This window comes from Monodelphis domestica, chromosome 4 (genome assembly GCF_027887165.1).
Source record: "Monodelphis domestica isolate mMonDom1 chromosome 4, mMonDom1.pri, whole genome shotgun sequence".
Taxonomy (NCBI): domain Eukaryota; kingdom Metazoa; phylum Chordata; class Mammalia; order Didelphimorphia; family Didelphidae; genus Monodelphis; species Monodelphis domestica.
This window is the reverse complement of record NC_077230.1, coordinates 209,317,747-209,337,171: the sequence shown is the minus strand read 5'-3', so window position 1 is coordinate 209,337,171 and position 19,425 is coordinate 209,317,747. Positions and strand designations below refer to the sequence as shown.

Genomic DNA, 19,425 nt, shown 5'->3' with positions numbered 1-19,425 from the left:
GTAATATTTTTATAACTATTAGGTCACTATAACCAAAACTTCAACGCAAGATATAATCACTTTGGTCCCCTTCTACTTTGTATATTCAAGCTTCACATGAATAAACATTTATTTTTCTTCCAAGGGGATGAAATTTAATCCATACGCCCCACTGGAATTCTTTCTACAGACTTGTAGAAATGTCTTAGTCAAATTGTACAAACAACTTTAAGTTAAAGATCAAAGCTCCACCATTTTCTTTATGATGAGAAGACAGGAAGAGAATGGACCCGGCTTATAAAATGTTTATTCTGCCAGAAGGTGCCAGACACTTAAAAAATATTACTAAAGTATAGTGGCTTTCCTGTAAAACAAAGACAATGTAACAGATTGAAATTACACAACAAATTATTTATAATTTATCCTCAAAGAAAAAATGTTGATGGTTTGCTTTAGGAATTTACTGGGGGAAAACTACCACATTAGAAAAAGCAACATAAAGTGGGGTCCTTGTGGGGGAGGGAAGTGAAGTCCATGTCCATAAGGGATATGAACACCAAAGGAGCCTGGAGAGAACAAATAACCAACTGGACCTGAAAAAATTATAATGGAGCTTTTTCTGGTGATCTTGTGATTTCGTTAGTAAAGAGAACTTCTGGTGAAGAAATTCCCTCTGCTAACAGAGATTGGCAACCACTACATAAATTAGAATCTTAGTGGCTTGGGACACTGGGTCACACAGTCGGTATATGTCAAGAAGCAGGACTTAAATCCCCATCTTCCTGATTTCAAAACTACTAATGATAACGATAGTATTATTTAATAAGCATAAAGCAAAGAACCAAGAAAGGAATGAGAAATAGTTTTGAGGACTTTTTGCTATAATTTCTTCAAAATAAGACCTGTTCATATTTAGAATACATATGAATATTGAAAAGAGAAGGAGAATCAAAATATTCATCTTTTTCAACTAAGGATGAAAACAAGGGACAGATGTTACCTATTAATGATCTAAAGTGGATATTTTTAGAAAATGAATTTTTTCTTCAGGAAATAAACCAATAAAAGAATGTTCTCAGGATATCTTTCTGAATACTTCATTATTTCCCAGCTCTATGAGTTCTTCCTGTTATGGTATACAATAAATAAATTAACAATAGTTTCCTTTATAGAGTGCTTTCCTTACAACAACCCTCTAAGGCAGGTGGCAGAATAAGTATTAGTTTTGAACTCAGAGTTTAGTACAGTGAATGGTCCAAACTAAAGAAGTGAGTCAGGATTCAAACCCAGGTCTTATAATCAACTAAACAGACCATAGTTAGTATCAGGAGAGTTGTTTTTTCTTTCTTATAAACCCTTATCTTCTGTCTTAGAATCAATACAAGTATTGGTTGCAAGGCAGAAGAGCAATAAGGAGTAGGCAATGGGGGTTAAGTGACTTGCCCAGGGTCACACAATTAGAAAGTGTCTAAGGCTACATTTTGAATCTAGGACCTCCTATCTCCAGACTTAAAAAAAAAAAAAAGAATATTTGGACATTACTTCTCGGATGTACTCTTCCTGCTCTTCTTTGAGGGTGAGTTCAATGAAGATCTGCTGCAGTTTTTCATTGCAATAGTTAATAATAAACTGCTCGAAGCTGTTGTCCTGTAGGAGAAGAAAAAAACAACTGTTTTCTTATAAAGCCAGCTCAGTGCAGTTACAGTGCCCACACGGACAGTTCATCTGAGGAACAAGCTTTCCAAATTCAGCCACGAGTAGGGCAAAGACAGCGACTTAGGCCTGACAGGCATGTAGTAAATACTGGTGGAAATAAACCGAAAAAGAAAATGGCACACAAATGTTGCCATCTGCAGGATGCAGGGAAGCTTTTGGTCTTGCACTGACGTGGAAGAGATATGGGGCTTGTATTTTTTTTACCCTATTTTAAATGTCAGAAAAGAGAGAGTGGGAGTCATAATTACGTGGCCTCAAGTTCTCACACTACAGACATTTCTATGCTTTCTCATATAAAAGATGCAGACCCAGCAAATGGGTGAAGTGAGATCCTATTGGGCCTCTTATTTGGGTCCAAAAATCTTTCCAGGAGAGACCAGCAGCTACCACTTTAACCTAAAGGATCATCCCTTAATTCTTCCCTTTTTTGCTAAGAGATGATGCTGGTGTGGAAATAAAGAAGGAAGGAAGGTGCTCCTCCTAATCCTCATGTATTAAGTTCATCTCCTCCAGCCCGGGTTTGTTGGCATCCTGATCTACTCTCACTCTGAGACAGGGGAGCTCATCATAGAACTTCCTTTCAATCCCTTGACGACAGAAACTCTGGTTCCTTCGTGAAAATGAGATGAAAGAAGGAGTCTGCAAGCTGCAGAAGCAGCTGGGGAAGGAACAAGGGCAGACTGTGGGAGAAATTTGAATGTGATGCCTGGGAAGGAGCTCCTGGATTAGTTTTTCTTCTGGAAGTCAGTCTAGGATTTCTTGTCACCAGTGATGAACTGGTGATAGAAAATATTCAGCTCTCAGCCACAAATGATATGAATATGACATTACAGTGTGATCTCATTGGTACTGTGTTTAAGAAGAGAAAAAAAGTTTAAAAAAAGTTTAAAAAAAAAACCTTGACTACAAAACTGGTGAAAAGTCACTTTTAATTATTTTAAATGGATGCAATCACAGGTTATAAGATCAAAGGATCTTTCTGGGCCAGAAGGAATCCTGGAGATGACCTAATATTAACCCCGTAATTTTTCAGATAGGGAGGCTGAAGCTCAGGGACAAAACCAGTATTTGAACCCAAGTCTTTTGGCACCAAATCCAGCAGTTTTTTCTACTAAAACATAATACCTTGAAAGGTGCATCCTTCTTGACACTAATATAAAATTTTTAAAGTGCTTCTAATTCTTGGGTCCTTTAAAGTTTTGATCTGAAGTGATTCAATTACATGCCTAAAGAATATTACCATGACCTGTTCTACTCTAATAGCACTATACTTCTCCGATAATTGAACCCTTAGTTAAGAGTTCTTAAGTCATGAAAAGGTGCCTGCCTTAAGAAAAAAGGATTCTATGAAAGGTTCATGGTAAGAATAGATATCTGGCTAATTTAGAAGATCATAGAGATCTGATACAGTGAATCATAGTCTTTGAGGGTATTCAGGATGTCTCTGTGAAATAGCCATAAAACTGTTTACAATACTCTTATGCTGACAAGTTTTAAGTGATGTGGAAGAGGTAACGAGTTTTCTTAGACATGAATGAGCATATAACCTTCTCTAGTTGCTAAGCTACAAAACAAGGAATAGTAAATACACACAGGCAGATTAGAAACAAAGACCAAAGCTGCACAAATTACCCACAACAATTAAATAATTAAGATAAAGGGAAATTAAATTTGCCCTTCCGACTTACATGTGTATACATATACACATATTCCTACTGAATTCAACGTGTCCTAATGGCCACGTGCTTAGCTGATGCTTATTTGCTGCAAAATTCACACAGCTGAAGAGATTAACATGTAGCATGCAACAAAGTGGCACCGCAAACAGGTCATACTTACTGCATTCTGATGCAAAAAAAGACAAATTATATAAGATGCTGTCAGTTCTTAAGAATAAGGAACTTCAGAAACAAAACAGTCGTAGATAATTACTCATGGTGGCAAATACGCACGTCTCACACTTAGTCTATATTACACAGAATATGTGAATATGTGTCATAGATCCACATAAGATCAACTAACCATTTAAGGCTGAGTCCTACTTCCCACTCCCTGCTATTCACTAAGATCTTATTGTGACAGATCTAAGTTTTTTTTAAGGGCTTGACTGAAACAGTGTTGAGTGACTGTCTTGACGCCCTGAAGCAGTCAGTACAGGAGGATTTAATGTTCTTCTATTCTTAGGATAAATGAAATTCCTGGGAAAGGTGCTCACAATGCAGCCCCCACCCACCTGCATTAATAACCCAGGGAGGGCAGACAGACACCACCAAAGAAGGTAAAAGGTAATGATCCAGGAGCACAGGCTTTTCTTTTCCCCCACAGAAAGACAGAACAAGTGAAAACTAAACAAGCAAATATTGATTTTCCAGTGGACCTTCTAAGAAGAAAAATTATAATAATTGTTGGGGGGGGGGCACTAAAAAAATTGAGCGTCTCAACAGGGAACATAATTGACTATTATGTCCTTGTAGAATTATGGAACTATCCAGTGGGGTATATCTGTCTCTGTCTGCATTTCTCTCTCACAAAATATATGTCATTACAAATTCGATATGAGATTTACTAACCCAGTACTTAAATAATCTTGATCTGAAAAAAAAATCTGGCTAATTTTTATTCTAAATCATTATGCTTTTCAATGTAAAGTGGGGCTGTACTACAAGATGTAACCATGGTGTCTTCCATTCCATCTAAGATGTGACTATTTCCTCTCATTTGTACCACATTAAATAATGTCAGGGTTTCACTGACTCTTCCTTTTTAAGATGCAACTGTCTTGAATTTTAGAAAAGCTATCAGCTCTAATCAACTGGTCTTAAATCAATTTTGCAAATAATGAGGTTCCAGAATATGCAAGAAACAAGTTGTTCATAAGCGGCATAATTCTTTATATATAGCCTTTCTGCCGCATGGTCCAAAGTCTTCTGGGGGTTACTCAGCCAACAGCTGGTTCCATTATTTCCCCTCCCTCCCACCCACCATTTTCACTTTGGCTGTAAACCTGGAATTGTTAGTCACTTATGAATTTATCTCTCAAGGCTGAACAGAAAAAGGAAGGCTCAGCTGAGCCATATTTATCTCTATTTATCTCCCATTAGATTTAGATTGTCTTAGGTTATACACTAGAGCACATCGCCATAGATCTAGCCTTGGGATATGTGATAAGAATATATGAGGTCCTTCTCTCTTAAATAAAACCTAAGACAAACCACCCTCATATACTTTCTCACTGTAAATGGTGCCATAACAAGGTTCCAATTTACTAAATATAGGACATTCTTGACTAACTACCTATATAACCCCATATAGAGTCAATGGCCACAGATGATCCTGATTCTTCTCTAAGCCTTGGAATTTTCCTCTTCTGGTGGCTGCTGCCTGGGGGACCTTTACCCTTCTAATCTTCCTTCTCAGGTCTCAGCACTGTTCCTAGTCCTCTGCTTTCAGCTCTGCTCTTGACAGAACCCCAGGCATCTCCTTGATCACACCAAGCCAAACTCTGACCCAGTTCCTGTGGTGTTCATAATAGGACAGAGAGATTCACTTTTATTTCAGTCTTTTGTGCAAAGTTCCACTATTAAGCACCCATATGTTTATAACTTTCTCGGGGTCGAAGTAACTATTATTAGTGGCTCCCCATTGCCTAGGTAATGAAATATCAACTCCTAGTCCTGATATTAAAGGTTCTGTACAATGAGAACTCAAATGACCTTTCCTGTATTATTTAATATTTTTTTCTCTCTTAAAGTTCTTGAAATTCCAATCAAAAGTGACTTTTACTCTAATCCTCATTCTGCTTGTTCTAGAGTCCCATATCTTTGCTTATGCAATCTCATGCCTGGAATGAATTCCCTCTATACCTTTGTTCACATTTCCTAAATCCTTCCAAGTCCCAAGTAATGTAGCTCCTCCTTCTATGAAGCCTTCCAGGTATACACACCTACCTTCTTTGTTCTTTGCCTTAGAATAACCCTCCTATTTTGCCATGTTATTGAGGATGAAGAGGGGGTGAAGAAGGGAGGGAAAGAGGAAGACTGAGGGGAGAGGGGAAAAAAAGGTTCCAATGAAAAATTTTTTTATTATGAATATTTTCTTTCTTGAAAAGAAGACACTATTTAAATTCTAAGATAATCTACAAGAGTAATGTGTTATTTCACGTTATTTCATATATCATATTCACATATATTTCACATGTTATTTCAAACCTGTTATTTCACAGGGGTGTTTCAAAATTCTAAAAATGATCTTAAAACAAAAACTTTAACTTAATTGAGCTACACCACATGAATGGCTGCAATATATCAAAAATAAAGAACTGTAGAGAAAAAAAGTGTCAGACATATTATGAAAGATGTAAGACTAGAACAGAAGACTGGCTGCTCTTTTACCCAGAGTGAGGGAAAACTTGTAGAAAATTTCCATTGGCCACTGGTACCCACACAAGGTCAAGAAATACAAAGAAAGATTCCTGCCATTTGGGGAGGACTCCTGGCAGAAGAGTTCAAAGAAGCCATGGAAGAGAGTCACAAATTACTGTAATATATGGATGGGTTGTTGTATACCTCAACAGTGAGGTTGGAGATCAACTGAAGCTGTGTAGGATGAGAGAAGGAGAGAGACAGATGGACAGATAGATGGATGGATGGATGGATGGAGGGAGGGAGGGAGATGAGACAGACAGAGAAAGAGAGACAGAGACAGACAGATGGGGGTGACAGAGAGGAGGCAGAAACAGAAATAGAGATAAATGAATGGACAGATCCACCTTGCTAACTTTCTAACAAAGCATATTATACTTCATTGGGAAGACACTCAAATAAGTCATTAGCAGGGATTTCTTAAAACAAACAAACAAAACAAACAAAAAAACCCTCAACTTTAGAACTTCTCTGCTTTGTTAGAAAGTTAAGGGGGTAGCTAAGTAAGCCCAGAAATGGGAGGTCCTGGGTTCAAGTTTGGCTTCTGACACTTCCTAGCTGTGTGACTCCCCCCCCTCCCCCCAGCCTTTACCACTCTTCTGCCTTGAAACTAATACACAATATTGATCCTAAGAGTAAGGTATTGATCCTAAGAGTAAGGTATTGATCCTATATTGATCCTAAGGTAAGGGTTTAAAAAAGAAAAGAAAGTTAATGAGGGGTATCTGTCCACCCAGTCTATCTCTGTTTCTATCTCCACCTCCCCTGTCACCTCTCTGTCTCTCTCTCTTAAAAACAAAACAAAACTCCCTTACATGTAAGGCCCTGTGCTAGGCACTGGGATGAAACCATCCCTCTCTTTAAAGAGTGTACATTGTTCCAGGGAGTGTAAGACAGAGGGCATTTCTGATAGGCTGGGTTTATTTTTTAGGATGAGATAAGTAGCAGTTTGAGGAGGAAAGAATAAGTCTTCCCAGGGCTTAGGTTTATGTATGTTATGAGGCAGAGCATGTTCTGTCAAAAATACACAGCGATCTGTCCAAAGTTTCTTTTGACATGTCAGTCAGAGAGAGAACCAATTGGCTGTGGCATAAAGTAAATGACGTGTGACAGCAGAAATTGCCTGGTGGCTATAAGTTGGTCTGAAACTAAATAGCCACAATTATTTTTCAACTCAATTCACTTGTGAATAAATGGAAGAGACAAGAAAAGGGAGGCATGTTGGATCAGCCTTTAATTTTTAAAAAAACTTTTCATTGTAAGAAATATTCTTATCACCATCATTATAAAACTTAATGTCAAAAGATCTAAGTGGATATCATTTAAGAGATTGAACTAAAATTTACCAGAAAATTTGGATTCAGTAATGATAGCTGATGAAGCTCAATTCAAACCAGAAACCATTTTAGGAAGAAAAATAAAATATATTGTGCTTGAAAGGTTGCCTCTGAAAACAAAAGCATATTCATTTTGAACATTTCTCTGCCAAGCAGTTAAATTTATAAAGGAAAAAGTTAACATTCATAAGGGAAATAATAACAGTAGAATTCTTCAAAATCCCCCACTAACAGTATAATCAATATCAATAATCAATTAAAAGTAAACATGTCTCTGTTTTAAATATTTCTGTACCAAACAGTATAGTAGTTAAATTTAAAAAGGAAAAGTTAGCACTCTTAAAAAAGACAAAAAACAAAAAAACAAAAACCTTACCTTCTGTCTTAGAATGAATACTATGTATTGGTTCCAAGGCAGAAGAGCAGTAAGGGCTAGGCAATGGGGGTCAAGTGACTTGCCCAGGGTCACACAGCTAGGAAGTGTCTGATGTCATATTTGAACCTGGGACCTTCTGTCTCTAGGCCTGCCTTTCAACCCATTGAATCACCCAGATGCCTCCCAAAGTTAGCACTCTTTAAGAAAGAAAAAATTAATAATAGTAGGATTCTTTAAAATCCCTACCAACAGACATCAATAATTAATTGAAAAGAAAGTACAAACTAGACACTAAATTTGGCAAACATGGAGGGAACAATGAAAAAAAAAAGAGAGACATTACGTTTTTATATGACACAAATCTGGAAAAAATGATAAAAGGAACACAAACAATAACAAAATGCATTGACTACCTGAGTGTTAATCTACCAAGACACAATGTTGACAGAAACACTGAGGAATAAGCAGTTAGAGGGATATCCCATGTGTGTGGATCATCCACATCAATAATTAAAAATATAAATCATCTTAAAGCTAATTGAAAGGTTTTACAGTATTCCAAAGTATCAGAATTAGGTCAATTAATAAAATCTTCACAAAGAAACAAATAGGCAAGAGCATCCAAGGAAAACATGGGGGAAATGAGGCTTTGGGAATTATTATTGCCAGATTTCAAATTATTCTTGATGGGTAGTTCTGATGCCAGCAGGCTTTTCTCCATTTCCTCCTGCTTATTTTTTCTTATGCTGGATGGCTCTGGCAACCAGAGCTCTAAGCAGAGTTGGGGCAGTAAGGTGGCTCAGGGGAGAAAGCACCAGGCTCAGAGACAGGAAGCCCTGGGCTTCCTAGTGGTGTGACCCTGAGCAAGTCATTTATTAACCCCAATTGCCTAGCTCATACTACTCCTCTGTTTTGGAACCAATACCTCATATCAATTCTAAGTAAGAAGATAAGGGTTAAAAAAAAAAAGACAGTAAAAGTCAATTGAGAAAGTTAAACAAATTAGTAATATGGGAATAATATGAAACTTCAAGGAAGATATGGAAGCTAAGCTGAATCTGGAAAGATAAGGCAGAAAAAAAACCAAATAATATTTCTATAGTGCCTACTATGTGCCAGGCATTGCATGAAGTGCTTTACAAATATTATTTCATTTAATCCTCCTCACAAGGACCTTGGGAGGGAGGTGCTGTGTTATTAGTCCTCCTTTAGAGTTGGGGAAACCGAAGGAAATAGAGGCTAAGTGATTTGCCTGAAGCCATACAGCTAATAGCTGAAAGTGGATTTGCACTGGGGTTTTTCTGAGTCTGGGCTCAGCTCTCTATCCACTGTGCCACCTGGCTGCTCCTAATCAGGTTGTTTGTTCTTCAGTCATTTCTGTCCAACTCTTCTTGGCAAAGAGTCTAGTGTGGTTTGCCATTTCCTTCTCTAGCACATTTTACAGATGAGGAAACTGAGGCAAACAGGATGAAGTGACCTGCTTAGGATCACATGGCTAGTAAGTGTCTGAGGCCAAATTTGAACTTGGGAAGATAAGTCTTCCTGACTCCAGATCCCAGACTCTTATCTATTGTACCACCCAGCTGTTTCTAATGATGAAGGAGCACTATTAGGGGGAAGAAACAGCATATATGAAAGCTCAAAATAGAGCCTGAAGTCTACAGTCCATTTTATCCTGGCACACAAAATTTGTTAGTATTTAGATGCTTAATAAATGCTCATTCCTTTCCCCTCCCCATCTCGATTTTTAATTCTTCAATCATTTTTGCCAGTTTCCTTGTTTTTCACTGTAAAAGCCCAAGGTGCCAGCGAGAGCTGGATACAAGCATGGAATGGATGAAAAAATTCAATACTTTCGTTTCAAGAAAAGATGAAAGAAACAAGCCAAATCTGTCCTGGGACTTCCTGCAAGGAAATCAGTCTCTCCGCTTTCTCCCTCAGTTATTGAGCATCAAGATATCTGAAGGATTAATATGAGGAGGCATACAAAGGATAAGTCACAGAACAATCAACTAAAAACTTACATTTTGATTTTTCTCAAAGAACTGAGGAAAAAAGCAAACAGGGGAGTCAGTTCAGAAAAGGATAACTGACGTTTCTTGACTTTATAGTGATTAAAGAGCTTTATCTAAAGCTGGCTTTTAGTTTTGGCTCAGAGTTCAGATTTGGAAAAATCAAGACCACTAATTATGTCCTCTAAAAAAATTAAATAAAATAGATAAATAAATAATAATATGAATAAATGAATGAATACATACAACCACATACATCTACACCCAACCTGAGGACAATGGGAAAGGATATGGCCTTTGGCCTGTAATTGAAGGAATTCACACTCACTGAGGATAGATTAGTGAGGGAGGAAGGGGGTCTTCCCAGATAAGCATGAGAAGGCCTTTTGAAATGCAAGCCATGTAAACTAACCATCTGTCACTTATCCCACAAGTGTGCCCTCTCAGTAGTCTCTTCCTCCTAAGTTCCCATGACTCTACGCTGTAGGGTTTTCTGGGAGGGAGCTTCACCTAGAGTAGTTTTGTAAGTAATAAGAGAAGAATCGCATGCTGGCTCACCCCAGGCCCAATTACTAACAGTCAACACGAGCCAGGGGTCCGAGAAAAAGCTGGCAGACATCTTCAGGTCTAAGGGAGCTCAGGGCCCTGCAGACGAGGGTAACCGGGGCCAACTTGTATATTTCCACGTCTCGTCAGAAGCCAGGACTATATGGTTAAGCAAAGTAGGGAGATCCCTGAATTACCACTGAATCCCAATCCTCTCTCCGTCCTCTTTTGAAAGATAAAAGTGGGAGCCACTGCGTTTAAATGACTTCCCCAAGGCCAAGGAGTATTCCTTGTGTAGCGACCACCAGGAGCTAAACTCGGGCTCTCATACTCCCAAACCGGTGTTTTTTTCCCCATGACACCAGGGTTCTCAGGACAGAGATAACCCTGAAGTGGAGACAGGGATGTCACCAGGTAACTGGATAAAAATATCCCTGAAGCTTCTCTACCCTCAGTGGCGTCCATCAGGTACACTCAACGTCTTCAGATAAGGATGCTCCGCTGGGTGGACCACCCTCCCAGCGCAGGCAACTGAAGGGGGCCAGACAAATGTATCCCTTTAATGGGTAACCACCTTCCTGGAAGCCTCATGTATCACTTTGCTTTGAGAATCGATCATGGATTTATTCTGTTATCTGCTATCTTGGGCTCTTTCCAGACCACAAGCTCCCAAAGAACAGGGATGATGCTCTTGTCCAAACTGGGTATCTTCCCAAAGGCTGTCAGAATGCTTAGCAAACAGGAGACACTTCACAAATGCCTCCTGTGCTTTAAGAATGCCAGGCGCACAATACACCAAGGAGGACCCTCCAAAGAAGCCTGTGGACAAGAGCATACAAGGTAGGCATAGATGGGTTGCTAGCTGCATCACGGGAAAGAAAGCCCGCCTCCTGAGAGCAACAAACCACTAAGCAATGTGAGATATATTTGTCTCCCTCTATAAACACTGGCCCCTGGAAGGAGAAAGTGGTCTCTTCTAAGTTTGAGTAGTTAAATTTGTTAATAGAACTTAAAGTTTTCTCATTCCATTATACTCTCATTATAACAGAATTTGAAGCATTAATTTTGTCAGGGAACTGAGCCTCAGACCGCTGCTCTGGAACAAACAAATCTCTCGTTGGCAGGGTGGTGTCTTGCCTTCTTCCAATACTGAGTGGCAAAGAGAGCCCAGTCTTCTTCCCAATGCTTTGTTCTTTCCCCAATAATGAAATTCAAAAAAAATTTTAGGATTTATTTTGTTTATTTATTTGTTACCAATTAAGTATTATAACACATTTTCCACATAAGTTTTCCTAAGTTACATGATCAAACTTACCTCCCTCCCTCTTTTCCCTTCCCTCTCCCAGTGCGGCAGGCAATTCAGTTTGGGGTATATGTGTATTATCATGTATAACATCCTGATAATGTACATAACAAGGTAAAGTTCAGTGGGGGCAGCAAAGTGGCACAGTGAATAGAGTGCCCAGAAGGACTGCTCATCTTCCTGAGTTCAAATCTAGCCTCAGATATTTCCTTGCTATATAACCCTAGGCAAGCCACTTAACACTGATTGCCTTAGTTTTCCCATTTGTAAAATAAGTTGGAGAAGAAAATGGCAAACCAATCCAGTATTTTTGCCAAGAAAACCCAAAAAGGGGTCAAGGAGAGTCAGACATGACTGAAACAAATGAACAACAAAGTTATCTAAAAGGCATGGACCCATGTCAATTTAAAAAGTTCTCCTGAACTTCAAACCAACCATGCAAAAACATTCATTTAAAGTGTGTTGTACATACTTTATTTTTTCTTCTGTTGAGCCGGTTGTTAAACATTCACCAACTAACTCTTGAATAATACTTCAGAATAATTTTTCCTTAGGTTGAGCTAAACTCCCTAAAGTTCTTCCAACATGCAGACTCAAAGTCAATTAAAGCAAAATTTAAGCTAAAGGCCATACATAATATATCCATTATGAAGTTATATGCTAGGGTGTTTCAAGAAAATCCCCCCTAGCTAATTACAATTAGATTTGAGCTAATTTAGAATATAGAATGCAGAGTTGGAAGGGGGATTTTAGAAATCACCTAAAAGATACTATGCTGAGAAGCAAAGAAAATCTCTTCCAGTTTCCTTGTTTTTGACATCAGGGAGTACTCCTTTTCTTTTAAGCTCTTTTAAGTGAGATCTCTGCTCACCATATGCCCTGTTATCAAAAATGCCAAAATTCAGAATAGCTATATGCCAGGCAGAGCAATTCTATCTCTGCCAACTATGAAACATAATGCCTCTTTCGTCCTTCCCCCTTAGTGGGGGAGTGAGACAAAGTCTTGCTAGAAAGGGCCAAGTTCTTTGCTGGGGAAACTGATCAGAGAACCAAGTCCTACAGCTGAAATTCTTTACTCATACAATGTGAACTTAATAATTATTTGTTGAATTGAATTGCTGGGCTTTCCTTTGCAAAGCAAAAATGTCTGATGATCTCTAACCTAAGCAAGGATTGTCCTGAAGTAGTATTCAGGAATTAGTAAATATTTAACAATCAGCCCAACAGGGGAAAAAAAAATATATATATATATATATATGTATGTACAACACATTTTAAAGTTTAATCTGCAAGGCTAATATTTTCTTCAGGACTTTCTTAGCTTTAGACAATCAAGCAAATAATAAAGTAAGCCCTGACTTGTATCATTTGCCGATTTGTGAGGTGCAAACACTCACTGAAAATGTTAACAATTGGCTGTTGTTCTGAGCTGACTTTAGTATAGCCCTGGTGCTCTTCTATCCTGTCACAGAATTCAGAGTGAAGAGACACTGTAGTGAGGCTCTCTAGTCCAACCTGCTCATTTGGCAAATGAAGACAGGATTATCTCAACAACTTGACACACCTAGGACATGAGAGACGGAAAGGCATATACGTGTGATCCGTGGCAACTGGTCTGAAGCCAGGATCCCAACACACATGCCCAGGGGCAGGTTCTAAGTATCAGTCTAAGAGTCTGTCTTCTCACCCCTGAAGAATAATGGAGGGTTATAGCATAGCAACTGCATTTTCCAATATGACTGAGGGGCATGGACAATGAAGGGAGAGGGAAGGAGGGGGGAGAGAAAGAGAGAGAGAGGAAGAGAGCGAGAGAGACAGAGACACAGAGAGGTATGCGTAGCCCGATGTACAACAAACCATCTCATGCTAGATGGCTCTAAGAGTCATGGACCAAATCCATTTCATTCACCTAATCCTTTCAGACAAGTATTGGGCTTAGGGGACTTGAAATTTCCAGACATTCTGAATCATTCAATGATTCTAGTATGTAATACAAATAGAATGTCTATTCTTTGAAAGGCCTTTAACGGGCCATGTGAAGGGCTTAGCAGTTGCAAGAATTGGAAAATCCATAAAAAAGATGTTATTTTCAAATTGCAAGAGAAGTTAAGGAACACACAGACTCCAATCTACCAGTACTTCTTTTTAAACAAGGAACATATGAGTTTTTAGAGTTTAACAAACTATCCCATTTCTGCATGTAAATCATTAAAATTGAGTCACACACAAAATACTGAATTCTTCTTCTTTTTTTTAAAATAAAAACACTTTCTGTCTTTGAACCAATACTATTAATCCTAAGGCAGAAGAGTGGTAGAGGCTAGACAGTTAGGGATAAATGATTTGTCTAGTTAGGAAATTTCTGAGACCAAATTTGAACCCAGGACTTCTCATCTCTAGGCCCGACCCCTCAGTCCACTAAGCCACCTAGATGCCCCCACACTATATTGTTTTTATCAAATACTCTTTAAGAAATGCTTTCTGGGGAGATTACAGAGTTTTTGTTTTTGTTTTTGTTTTTACATAGAAGGAGGAATAGAGTCTCAGAGATATTAGATGATATTCCCTAGGTAGGGCACATTACTTGTTAATGGCAGGAACTGGACTAAAATCTAGGTTCAAGCCAGTGTTATTTCTGTAATACTGAACTACCTTTTTTTTTTCCTCTTATGAATTATGGAAACGAACACACAAACCAGCATGCCATAAGTACTCAGGTAGTTTGAAGGTACAAGTTCACAGTAACCAAATTTAAAACTGTGCTTTAAAAATGCACATGCAGTTCTAAGAATTGATTGTTTAAAAACAGCATTGCATTTAGCCTGGTGGTCCTCAACTTTAAGATAATTCAGACATAAGGCTAAGGGATTCTCTAATTTCACTCCCACATAACCAAATTTAATCATCAGCCAACTTACCTCAAAAATTTCAAAGCCGTAAATGTCCAAAACTCCCATAACCTTCTTTCTCACTTTTGTTTGTGCCTTCATTAAGAAACAAGAGCTGTCATTTCAGCATGAAATAGATCGCTACCATAAAATTAGGAAAGCAAACTGAGATCTCATGACAAATCACGAGTTCATTACACCATGGTTTTCTTTACAAAGTATGTAAGAGCAATGTAGCACGTTAATTTATGTATGAAAAATATTACAAATCAGTAATAATTTTTCCAGAAACTTTATTAGCAAATCAGTCAGTGTAATAGAAAAGTTCTTAATTTAATAACAGATTTATAGCATTTTAAACTTAGAAGGGTCTCAGAAATTTCTGGCTCCAAATAAGAGAAACACAACACATCTGAACATTCAGTGAAAGGTTTTTAAATTGTGCACCTCATGTGTTACAATTACATCTCAGAAGCATTAAGCGTTCACTGCAATTTAAAACTTCTAAGATAGATCCCTCCTATGTACCATGGAGAGTAGGCCTTTAGAGCATTAAAGAATGTGCATTATAAAATAAAATGTGTAACTTGCTGCACTCCCCTCTCAACCTGCTATTCTCTAGATGGTTGGCTGCCTCTCTTGCTTTTTCTTCTTCTTGACTCTGAGTTAGACCCCTCTCCTCCTTATTTTACTGATAAAAGTACAAATAAACTAGATGATTTGCCAATGGTCACATAGCTGGTTAGCAGCAGGAAGAGCCAGAATCCAAGCTTTCTAAAACCCATTTAATCTATTGTTCCTTTTACAAATCATTTATTTCTGAGATATTTTAATATAATAGTTAATGATAACTATTCTCAATGTTTTGATATTGAAAAAGTAATCTAAAACAAAAGCAAAGGAGGTGAGTGGTATTTCGGCTATTTACTTAAACTGTGTAACACATTTCTTAAAAATGCTTTCTTTCATATACTAATCAAGTCTCCTTTATATCAAACGATAAAAAAAAATTTAATGCTACCTGTAGGTGTAATTTACTTAAGCTGTCATTAATAATATTTAATACATTGGTACCTTAAAGTTTCCATTGTTATAACAGATTTTATTTATATTCAAATATAGTAATTACCTTGATGCTTTCATTGATTCGATTCACGAGCCAGGAAAACAACCTGCTATAAAGGTTCTTAGCCAGGGCATCTCGGGCATAATAAGCCTATTAAAAAAACACATATGCAATTACTACCATAATCACCTTCATAGAAATTACCTACAAATATTTTTAACTGCTTAAAATTAAGCAGGAGGATTCTGTGCATTTTTAAAAGATTTTTATTTCCTTACAGATGCAAAGAGATATCCTTAGTGAGGGGATTTAGGAATAGTTCAAATACAGTAATATTGGCCTCATATTTAGAACACAATTCAGATCAGGAAGAATAGAGGCAAGTAAGAAACCACCACTATATCCTGTATTTTATAATTTGATTAGGCTTATCCAGGAGAAACTAGACCGTGACTATCTTTAATGCTCCTTAGGGCAAAAAGAGAAAAGAGATATTAACCAGGTCTCTAATTCCTGTATTCTAACTAAGAATTAGATCTATGTTAAACTACAGGAATTAAAAATGTACTAAAACACACCAGCAATAATATGTCCGTCAAATGGGACGGACCTATTAAAACAGCAAGACCTTTCAGAATAGAACTTGGAAAGAAGTTTAGGAACCAATGTCCACATCACATTGGTGACAAGCGACAATATTTTTCTTGGAAGTTTTTATTTCTATAACATATTCCAGGTACAAGTACTTCATAATGGCTAAGTAGGAAATGAAGCTGACTAATTTATAATATTTAATTTTTAAAGATTATTTTATAAAAACCATAAGTGAACATCGATAGGATTTCCCTATTTTTCTCAATCTGAAGGAACTTTAGTTATGTGACTCTACTCCTTTATTGTTGTTTAGTCATTTCAGTCAAGTCTGGCTTTTGGTGACCCAATTTGGGATCAGAAGATCAATCAATTGATCTTAGGTATCTAAGAAAGCAAATTACATAAAAGTGTTGGAACTCTAGATTAGAACAATTCTGTCCTGTCACATGTACCAAATGGGTGATGTATCTATGGCAAACTGATGCTCCAAGGAGGAATCCGGAAGTACTCGCTGCATTATTAATGTCAATACTTGTTTGACAGTCAGGACCTCAGCAGATAAGCAAACTTTCCCTTTCTCGGATGAGGTGACTTCCCCCTTCCCTTCCATCGGGCTCCCTGCCATAGGACTCTGTACCAAGTCTGTAATTCCTCTGCCATTCAAGAGCAGCAAATATGCTCTGTTTAACATGAAAACTGACTGTATAATCTTCCTAACACTTGAAAATAATGACGTCACCATAGGCAGCTATGACATAATTGTGTGTACATATGTTTACACATACACACACCCTCAAAAACAGAACTAGAAAATTCAAGTATCATAGAAACATCCCTGAAGATACTCCCCAAACACATTTTCCCAAAGCTCTTTTCTACCGGTTTTCACTTTCTTAAAATCTCTTTACTTCTATTTTATATAGTTCCTTCGATTCTTCATAGATTCAAGCGTTCTCAACATAAGTCACCGTAGGTCTCAGATTCTACACCCTAAGCAGGGTTGAATGTTCTCCTGTGAAGACCAAGTCCTGCTTCTGACATCTGTCCTACCAGACCAGTCCCAAAGGGCCTGAACTGAATAAAAATGCCTTACACTCAAATCAGGCTTTATGCCTTTGAAAGCACTTTTACATCTCTTCTCATAGCTTATCCTTACATCAATTCTGAAAAATAGGCATGGCCAATATCAGCCTCATTTTCTAAGTGGCAGTATTCCTATTATTATTCAAGAAAAGGAAATAAGGCCTGAGGAAAATGAGAACAGGAACCAAATTGTTCAAAGGAAGAAACACTAAATTCCTTGGCACAACATACATCTGGTTTTCTGGACGTCACTTTAGAATCACTCAAGAGACATGTCTTCTCATTCTGCCCTTGATTTAGGAGTAATCCTTAGTAATCTGCTAAACTAAAAACCTGGAAACCATAGTAGGAATAATTCTAGAATCCCAAGGCTGTACAAAAATCTCTTCTAGAGAGGCATCAGGGGGCAATATTAGAATGCTGGAAAGAATAAGCCTAAAATCTTGTCTCTGATGTGCACTAGCTGGGTGACCCTAGGCAAAGGGGTTATTCTCTCAGAGTCTCAATTTCCTCATCTGTGAAATGGAGGGAATAATCTGGATTCCTTTTAGAATAAGTGATTCTATGATCCCTGAGATACAAGTCACTGAGCATCTTACTAGGCTGGAGAAAACTTGATGGAAAAGCTACAATCAGTACACAAAGCAGGTGCTGAATAATGGTTTGCAGAACTGATTTGAATCATATTAAGGTAAATACAGACAGCTAAGTGGAGAAGAGGAGAGTGTGCTAGGCATAGAGTCAGGAAAATTATCTTTCTGAGTTCAAAGCTGGCCTAAGATACTTCCTAGCAGTGTAACCCTGAGAAAGTCACTTAACCCTGTTTTGCCTCTATTTCTTCATCTGTAAAATTAGCTAGAGAAAGAAACCACTGCAGTATGTTTGCCAAGAAATCCCAAATGGTGCCACAATGAATCAGTTCACCCTGACATGACTGAACAACAATAACAAAGGCAAAGTAAGAAAGAAAAATGTAAACTGTGTTGGCTGATACACAAGACCAATCTGACAATAAATATGTAAGTTTCCTATATAGGTACCATTTGCAGTGTAAGACTGTGGTAGACATCAAAGAAGTGGATGACATGTCCCTGCTTTCAAAAAGCTTACAATCTTGTTGGGAAGAGTAGATTATCACATATGAACCTATCAGAAAACAATTAAGTGCTTACTTCTGTGTTGGTGACTAAATGAGCTAGAGGTTCAGAGGGAGGACAAGTTGGTATGATCAGGAATAGTCAAGAAAGGATTCACAGAAGAGGAAGGCATTAATAGGATATAAAAAGGTAGGGAGAAAAGGCAAGAGGGCATATTTTAGTCTATGGTAGAGGGAGGACAGGATTAAAGAGGGAGAGGTACAGAGACAGAGACAGGGGAGGGAGGTGGGTAGCAATTAGCAGGGCACATGTGAAGCCCAGGGACAGGACTGACCTGCTAGAGTAGAGGGTCCTTTATTGGAAATGATGGGAAATTATTTTGGAAAGCCTCCAGGTTCCACCCTTGAGAGCTGGTTAGAGGAAGCTGGACTATTGCTCAATATCAATGAATGTTTGAAATTTCTATTTCTATATGAGTCACCATATCAAAGAAAAGATCTGAATACTTCAGGGAGTAAAAGCCATGGGGTAATAAAAGTGATACTAGTTTGGAAGAATTTAAGCTATGAGGAAAAGTTAATAAATTCAACTCTCTACTCTTAAGGGGAAAAAAACCCCACCTCTATTCAACATGAAAGGATTGGCAGAAACATATTTTTAACCCTTGTTACAATTTTTAAAAAAATCTTATCATTATATTTGACTTTTTCAAGCAAAACTAGAGTTGCTATAGGAAAAAAAAAATCTGTGTTTTGGGAAGAGGGTTAGTCTGGCTGAATACTAAGCTACCTCCAAAAGTCTATGATTCTAAGAACTATTTCATACTAGAAATAAGAAGGGGAAAGTAAAGGAAATGTTGGGTTTTTATCAGTTAATAGAATTTTTTTTAAAAAGCTTTTATCTCAAGAGACCCACAGAACTTGTTTCTGGAGGCAGACTAGAGCACAAGTGAAAGAAGGGCATTTCCAGTGAGGTCATTGCTCAAATAACTCACAAACTGTTTGCCT

General features: G+C 37.8%; 1 protein-coding gene across 6 annotated transcripts in view; it reads right to left on the bottom strand.

The window, feature by feature from the left end:
- MYO1B (myosin IB) overlaps positions 1–19,425 on the bottom strand; it is a 216,202-nt gene that overhangs the window by 41,215 nt on the left and 155,562 nt on the right. For all 6 annotated transcript variants that reach the window (XM_001369531.4, XM_056794136.1, XM_001369564.4 and 3 more), the window contains exons 12-14: positions 15,708–15,794; positions 14,609–14,674; positions 1,522–1,626 (exon numbers count right to left, since the gene is read on the bottom strand). In XM_001369531.4, the coding sequence (XP_001369568.1) occupies positions 1,522–1,626; positions 14,609–14,674; positions 15,708–15,794 (258 nt within the window). The remainder of the gene's footprint in view (positions 1–1,521; positions 1,627–14,608; positions 14,675–15,707; positions 15,795–19,425) is intronic.